The sequence below is a fragment of the Nestor notabilis genome, unplaced genomic scaffold, assembly GCF_000696875.1.
Source record: "Nestor notabilis isolate BGI_N333 unplaced genomic scaffold, ASM69687v1 scaffold32219, whole genome shotgun sequence".
NCBI lineage: Eukaryota > Metazoa > Chordata > Aves > Psittaciformes > Psittacidae > Nestor > Nestor notabilis.
This window is the reverse complement of record NW_009942947.1, coordinates 1-8,127: the sequence shown is the minus strand read 5'-3', so window position 1 is coordinate 8,127 and position 8,127 is coordinate 1. Positions and strand designations below refer to the sequence as shown.

Sequence of the window (8,127 nt, the reverse complement as noted above, 5' to 3'; positions counted from 1 at the left end):
CTGGAAGCTGCTCTGAGGTCTCCAGCAGCTTCTCTTCTCCAGGCTGAACAGCCCCAATGTTCTCAGCCTGGCTCCACACAGGAGCTGCTCCAGCCCCTGATCATCCCCGTGCCCTCCTCTGGACCTGCTCCAGCAGCTCCATGTCCTTCTGAATGTTGAGGACACCAGCCCTGCACCCCGTGCTGCAAGTGGGGTCTCAGGAGAGCAGGGCAGAGGGGCGGGATCCCCTCCTTCGACCTGCTGCTCACGCTCTGGGGATGCAGCGCAGCACACGGAGGGTTTCTGGGCTGCGAGCACACATGGCCAGTCATGCAAAGCTTCTCGTCATCGTTCCTCCTCCCCTGTCTGAGATGGTCTCACATGAAAGCAGCCAGACCTTTCCCAAAAGGGAGGAAGGCAGCGCCCGCAGCCCTGAGGGTGACCGTGGGACGGGTGCTGTGTGCCCCGCACACGGTGCTCACCGAGGTTGGTGTGAAAGGGAAAGCAGATGAGCAGCAGCACACGCGGTCCTGGCACCGCTCACCCCCGCCTGCAGCCCCAGCACTTGGGTCCCTGCGGGTTTGTGCCCTTCCCAGCTTGTGCTCTGGATCCAGCCTCGCTCCCAGCACACGCCCGGGGCCGGGGATGCTGCACTGACCTGGGCAGTGGTGGGGCCCAGCTCCAACGGGGGCTCTGACCACAGCACTGGGCGGCCGCGCTGCACCCTCCAGCAGCACCCAGCTGGGGGGACGCGGCTCCAGCTGAGCTGCACCCACAAAGCACAGGGAGGACCTGCTGCTGCAGGCAGGGCACAGCCAGGGCTGGTACAGGCAGGAGCTGCGGCTCCTCTTCTAGGCACGAAAATCACCTGCAGACCCTGAATGCAGAGGTTTTACCAAGGCAGCTCTGCCCAGGGCTCTTTCAAACAGCCCATCAGCATGCTGGTGAGCTCAAGTTCACCTCCGCTGCCCACAGCCACCCAAGTTCTAGAGCTGGGAGAACAGAACAGCTCAGCCATTGGGTCCAGGGACACTGCAGAGACAAGTCAGGACAAGCCTGGCCCAGTGGCTGAGCTCCAGCCTGCTCTGCCCCACAGCCCTGGGAACACGCGTGGGGCTCGGAGCAGCCCAGATCTGGCACCCTGACAGCAGGAGGAATCAAACCTTAGGGCAGCCAAGCCAGGAGCACACAGCCAGGAGTATTAGGAACTGCAGGAAACAGGTCTCCAGTACTTCCCGAGGAGTCCACACACACTGCGTTCGTTTTGCTGATAGAAAGCCTCTGAAGAACGAGTAATCACAAGACATCCAGCAATGGGATACGTAAATACAACATAATTTATTGGTTCCATTTCAGAGAACTATAGTGGTATTTGTACAAGTGTCCTACTGATAGTCACGTATGTACAGAGATTCCAGGACACAGAAAAACTTTGTAAGGAAGAAGTGGTTAGTGGTACAGTTTGGTCACTGGTCATAGAAACCCTTTCTCTTCCTGTAAACCCTGGTCACCCACTCCCCCCAAAATCCTAGGTGGAGCAACCTACCTACCTCGGGGGCACTGCCAAGCTCTCCTCACGCAGCAGAGCAGCTTGTGCAAGCAGCAGGCAAGGCTGGTGGCTTCTGCCTGCACACCAGAGATTTTGGTTAGGTGTGTGCAGCTGAGTGGGGACATGCTGCTTGGGAAGAGGGACAAGGCTCCGTACCCTAATGGGAAGCAGAAAATGGCCCATGTGCAGGCAGCGAGTTCCTTCTTGGCAGGGTCAGCGCACCGCAGGGAGGTGGTAAGTGCAGGTGTTTGAGAAGAAGACTTCCCCACGCCTGTCCCAGCGCCTTCCCTCTGCTCGTCCCCACGAGGCACAGGTCTGCTTGGCCTGAGGCTGCCAGCCTGGTCCCTGTGCTGGGCTGGGCACGGGGAGCAGCTCAGCTCAGAGCTGCTCTAAGATGCAAGAGCAGATTAACAACAGCAGAGCGCCAGCAATCCCTTACCAGCGGCAGCACTGGTCTTGCCATGGAAGAAACCCAAATCCAACTGAGGGAAAGCAACGAGGGCCAAGCCTTGGGGACAGGATGCCAAGCGGAGGGCGAGCACAAAAGCAGCTCTGTCCAAAAACTGGACTCACAGCCAGTGGAAGAGGTGCTGGAACCAAACAGCACCCCAGGGGATCCACGTCCACCCCACATACACCATTCACGGGTGGGAATTGGGTGTCTGGAGGGAAGTACCGCTTCCATGACAGCACCTGCTACAGGACACGGCTCTATTGGAAGCATCTAGCTCAGCTCACATGGTGCTGCTGCAGGAGGGCATGGGGAGGAGGCAGCTCAGGGTGGCTCTTCCCTCCTCCACGAGTGAGCATTTCCATCAAGTGGCCCCAAATATTTTCTTTTTTTTTTTTTTTTAATAGAAATTACTATAAAAAACTAGTTTATCTAGAGCATCTTTAAAAAAATATTCCTGCAGTATCACAGTTTGACATTGAAACTCATTAAAAATATATAGATTTGTTAACAAAACGTCTCTGTTCTCCCCCTGAATCACGTCTCCCATGCAGGAGCGGGACTCAGAGTCCTCGCGAGAGACCAAGGTGGGAGCAGGAAGGTCTGAGCTCAGTGGCACATCCGGGAGGTCATTTCCTTCTGTCAAAGGGACAGAAAAGACAAGGGACCATGAAGGAAGATCCAGATTGACAGGGAGGGTGTGGATGACAAAACCTCACCTTTGTTTAGTCAGCCACGCGGTGACACTGTTCCCAAGAGCTCTGGTTTGGGCAGGTCCGCGTTCCCCCCACCACTCCCATTCCCCGGCACCACAGGACACCCTTCCACTGCCCAGTGGCTCTGCAGGTTTGCTCTGTTGCTAACAGCTTTGGAAACACCATCAGCACCTCCTGGGTCTACCAGGTCATGTTCTCCATCCTCCAGATTCCTTACGAAGGTGGCGGCGTTGCCCTTTTGGTTCAGCATGGGAAGTAAGCACAGGGAAGGAAGCGCATCCACGTCCTGGATGGCCAACAGTGCCAGGCTCACACAAATAAGGCAAACCAGCTGCTAGAAACTCAAGGAGGCTGCTGGAGAACAAGTCAGTTTCTCCCACCTCATACCCTGCTGAGCTGTGTCTGCACATCCTGACTCCCAGTTTCCTGATGGTCAAGCTGCAAGGCCAACTGGTAGCCCGAATTTGGGTAACCGGTTTTGAGAAGGTAGAATCATAGAATAGTTTGGGTTTGAAGGGACCTTCAAAGCTCATCTAGACCAACCCTGCAATGAGCATGGACATCTTCAACCAGATCAGGTTGCCCAGAACCACATCCAACCTGGCCTTGAATGTCTCCAGGGATGGTGCATCCACCACCTCTCTGGGCAACCTGTGCCAGTGTTTTACCACCCTCATGGTAAAGAATTTTTTCCTCACAACCAGCTTGAATGTCTCCTTGTTTAGTTTCAAACCATCACCCCTCATATAGAATCATAGAACAGTGTGGGTTGGAAGGGACCTTTGAAGGTCTGGAGACCTCTGTGACCCCTCCATCCCTAGCCCAGCCCTTCTGCACTGCCCCAGACCCCGACAGACCAACGTGTACCCTGAGCCCACCCGGACACTCACCAGTGGTTCCAGCTCCTTGGTGTCTATCAGATTGAACTCTTTCACAAAGTAGTAAAAGTGCTTGTAGCAGGTGTTCACGTGGGCTTCTGAGCCCATCTGGGTGATCCTGTCGAAATGGTGGATGTAGACATGGACAAAGACCCGGAAGAGCCTGGAGAGAATTTTCTTCACCACTGGGAGGAAGTTCTTGGGGAAGGGAGTACCTGGGAGGGAAGACGTGACCAGGAGAAACTTTCAGTCAAGTTAAAACTGCTTCTTTGGGGCTAAAATTAATTGATACAACAGAGAGATTGATACAAAAATGCTTCTGTCCCTGGCACAGGAACAGGCTGCCCAAGGAAGCTGTGGCTGCCCCATCCCTGGCAGTGTTTAAGGCCAGGTTGGAGCAACCTGCTCTAGCAGAAGGTGTCCCTGCCCACGGCAGGGGGGTCGGAACTGGATGACCTTAAGGTCCTTTCCAACCCAGACCAGTCTGGGATGCTATGAATTTCCAGTTCCCCTCTCCTTTTGCCTTGGATCAGGTTTTTCAAAGCACAGATTTCTTAAGCGACTGAGAGCTGTAAGAAACTGGCCTTGGAGATTCCCAGATTCCCAGCACCTGCTTCAGTCCAATAGAGTTCGCTTCTACTCCTCTTTCTCATGTTTATATAAAGAGCACAAAACACTAGATAGGGCCAAACAACTTCCCAGAAGAAAGAGTCGGTGACATTAGCTCCCCACAGTTCTCTCTTATTTCGATGTGTCTTTAGCTCTTTGGTTAAACATTAAAGATGTTAAGGTCTCTTTGAAGGGATCAGTCCTTTGGGATTTGTTTAGTCAGGGCCCTGCAGTGGAGCCAACCAGCCATCTCCGTGCAATATATCACAGTTTAAAGTTCACACAGGTTGTTTCTGGAGGAACAAGGATTAGCGAAACCCTTTCAGTGCTCTGCAAAAGCTGCAGCATTGCAGTTGGTGCTAAGGGTGAGGAATCTGGTAAAAACTGAGCTGACAACAACAATTACAGTTAAAAACCCCTCCAAACCACAACCCTCCTGCTGTCGGAAACTTGTCTTGCCTCCCTGAGCAGAACAAATACTCTGCTTGTAGTCCCCAGAGAGCCTTGCAGGAGAGTTGAAGCTAAAGGCAACGCAGCCGTTGTTTGGGCAACAGGAGGAACAGGGGGGAGGATTTCAGTGTCTCAGCTGTCTGAAGGACTGTTTGTGGCCTTACTCCCCCCTCTGCCTGCTCAACACCAGGTTTAAGCAGTATTTTGGCATGGGTGGAAGAGCCCTGTGGACACTTGTGCGGCAGACATGTCCCCGATAGAGATCAACTGCATCCCATCACAGCTTCCATGGGATAAAGGCTGGGGCAGGAGGGAGGGAGCTCTGCTGCATCTTGTCTTTTGCATCTCAGAAGATGGCAGCTCTGAATGGGATGAATCATATTCACTTAATGCTTTAAATATTGAATTCTCCATTCTTCCTCAACACAAAAATAAACAAAAACCCCAACCCTCTTTGTCCCAAAGCCAGCACACGAAGAGGCGTTTGGATATGCAGATTTAGGTGTCTTATGCCAAATTCTCATTTCCATCACCCTGGCAATAGATGAAACACTGCCCCTCCCTCCATGCACGTGTCAGCATCCCCCCAGCTGCAACCAACAGCCGAGCACACGCCAGGAAGCACTGAGCTTGAAAGGGCAGAGTCAGCGACCGCCAGCGTGTAATGACAAAGAGCCTAATTATGGAAACGTGGCCACCATCACCCAGCCGACGCAGAGCACGCGCGTGGAACCCAAACTGGCAATCAGCTCGGACAGAGCTGGCCTTCAGGAGACCACGGCCAGCGTCAGCTGCTCAAGAGTCATGGCAGAGACTGACTGTTCTAAGAGCAGCCTCTTGTTTTCACTGCTTAGGCACAGCTTGGCTTTACTTGAGGTATCCATGGCTCCAAATGTGATCTGATAGAGCTCCGGGAGTTTTAGGACTCCAGAAGAGCTCTGAAGTTTCTTCAGTGCTCAGAAGAGTTCACTACACTGCGAGGTTCTGAGCAGTGTAAGAGGAAATAGCTCTGCTACAAGGCTGGCCTGTGCAACAGCATCTCCTGGAACAGATCTAATGGCCAGGTTGGACAGGGCTTGGAGCAACCTGCTCTAGTGGAAGGTGCCCCTGCCCGTGGCAGGGGTTGGAACTGGAGGAGCTTTAAGGTCCCTTCCAAACCAAACCATTTTGTGATTCTATGATTCTACAAAGGGGATCCGAGGGCTCAAAGGAGAAGGCTCTGCACCAACCTCCCTCCTTCCAGCCACCACTGGAATTGAACTCACCGACATTAGTGGGAAAGATGTCCTCGTTGTTGATCTGTACCTCAATCCAGTCCATCAGGAGGTTCATGTACTGGGGAGCAGACAGGGCCGTGGGTTTCCGGTACTTGTGCTCATCCTGCCACCGGTACTCGTACTTGGGTCCCCCCGACATGACGGGGCACGACTGCTCTGTGCAATAGTCACTGATGGTGCCATAGATCAGGTTGATGCGATTGAAGAAGTCCACCACATGCACGGCCACCCAGTCGTTCTGCTCCTCTCCTGGTGGCAGCTGGACGGCAACTTTCAAGTCCAGGCCAGCATTGAGGGAGGCTTGAGCCTTCTTGTGCAGCTCAAACCGCTGAGTCCCCGGCTCAAACTTGCGCTTGGGCCGGAAGGTTTTGTCTTTATTGAACACTTGCTTTAAAGCATGGGACATTTTTCTTCGCTTCTTCTTTCTTTTCCAGGTCTGTCGTGATGACAGACAGAGATGCAGCGCTGCTGGGCCACTTCCTGGGGCAGGGCTGGGGCGACTCTGATCTTCACAGGAACCTTCCTCTGTTCATCTGGTCCTGATCTGCAACGCAGCACAGAAGGGCAGCGATTAGGAGCAGCTCTCTCAACAGGAAACCTTGTGTAAATCCCATAGGCAGAGATCTGGGATACCATCTGGGCCCTCGCCCCACATCTGAGAAGGGGGGGAAGCCAACGCCAGGTTTCTTTCCTCCCCCTTCTCTTTAGAGCCCAGCTTGCAGCAGCGTGGCAGCTTGGCCATCAGAGGTGCCAAGAGTCACCCCTGCAAGGTCTCCCCACACGCTCAGTGTGGGAATGAGGAAACCAGCCCCATAGGGAAGAGCTGTGGCTGCAGTTCACCCCACCGAGACCCAAACCCCACAGAAGCAAGGAGAAACTCCACCACCTACTCAGCTTCAATACACCAAAGAGTTAAGAAGGGTAAAACAAGTTAGGTTTTTTCTGGATCAGATTTTTCACCTCTGCCCCCCGCCTTGGAAACAAGCCCACTTAAAAGGTAAGATTATGGCAACCCAAATGAAGTTCGGATCTGTTGACAGATGTACTCCAACAAAACAGCTGCTTGAGCAGGACATGTGTGTGCTGTTGTGGTGCTAAAGACAGGACATGAAAGGGTGGAGGGGAACAAGAAAATGAAGAAGAGGAAGAAGAAGTCGCAGCTCAGGCACCCGGAAAGAGAATATCCTGAAATAACACGAGCTCTAAGAGCAGCCACAGCCTCTTCTCCAGATGCAGGCAGACCATAGACACACTTTTCATTTCAGTTGAGCTCACTTCAAGGTGAAGGCTGGGTGAAAGCTGGTTGAAAGCTTGCCTTCCTCTTTCAGTCTGTGGAAAAGAATTAGCTCCAAGAGGGTGAGACACAAGTTAAGATCTGAAAGGATGCTGACGAGAAACACAGCTCTGTTTATCTGCAGCTAATTATACCCCCTTTGTTCCCACATCCATCCTCTTGTATAATTTGTGTCAAGCTGCCCTTTGATGGAAACTTAAGGCAGAAAACTATGTATACCAAGAATATTATTTTACATGTGCTGGGCAGAGAAATAAGTAAAGTAACAGAAATTAAATAAAGCTGATGCCTTATGGAATCTGGCAAATAAGAGTTTCCATGATTTTAAAAGAAAGCAAGCAAATGAGTCCCTTTCACCAAGCAGAAATCTACTTTGATTTCTATGAAGCCATAGTTTGTTCAAATATGTAAATAGTTTCCTCAGATGTTGGCAAGAAAACTCCAAATTCAAGGTCAACATTACGGCTGCCACAGTTCAGCCCATCTCTAACAGATGCTGTGCAGTGCTAATCAGCATCTCTTCTCCGGAGAAAGATTAAAAAGACTTAAACCAAGGCCTCTTGTTTTCTCAGAGCAAGGCAGAAAACCCAAACCACTTCAGTTTGTCCCACTAGGACCAGACTCAACATTTCCTAGTGCTGCTTTTCCCATGGGAGTGGGCTCAGTCACCTCTTCTGTGGAGGAGCAGAAAGATCCAACCTCTGGTTTCAACATGGGCCACAACATGGTGGGGAGAAATTGAAAAAGCATTTTAATGTGGCTCAGTGAGATCTACCCTGGGCAGGAAGATGAATTCACTGCACACATGGTTCCGCTGTGCCCAGAACTGCTGCGACCCCCTCAGCTGCTGTGTGAGAGTCAAAGAAAGAAGAAAAATCACAGAATCAGACAGTTTGAAAAAGACCTTTAAGACCATCAAGTCCA

General features: G+C 52.1%; 1 protein-coding gene across 1 annotated transcript; it reads right to left on the bottom strand.

Moving 5' to 3' along the window:
• Window positions 1-2,588: 2,588 nt before the first annotated feature.
• MOB3A (MOB kinase activator 3A) lies at window positions 2,589-6,463 on the bottom strand. The gene is made up of 3 exons (XM_010021644.1): window positions 5,898-6,463; window positions 3,586-3,788; window positions 2,589-2,618 (listed from the first exon to the last, which is right to left on the bottom strand). Exons 1-3 carry the CDS (start codon window positions 6,313-6,315, stop codon window positions 2,589-2,591), a joined length of 651 nt encoding a protein of 216 aa, XP_010019946.1. The 5' UTR covers window positions 6,316-6,463.
• Window positions 6,464-8,127: the final 1,664 nt, after the last annotated feature.

Coding starts and splice junctions, on each gene's coding strand:
- MOB3A (XM_010021644.1), bottom strand. CDS start 6,315: ATGTCCCATGCTTTAAAGCAAGTGTTCAATAAAGACAAAACCTTCCGG. Junction 3,789..5,897: donor CATCTTTCCCACTAATGTCG/GTGAGTTCAATT, acceptor CTTCCCTCCCAG/GTACTCCCTTCCCCAAGAAC. Junction 2,619..3,585: donor CCAAGGAGCTGGAACCACTG/GTGAGTGTCCGG, acceptor TCCCTTTGACAG/AAGGAAATGACCTCCCGGAT.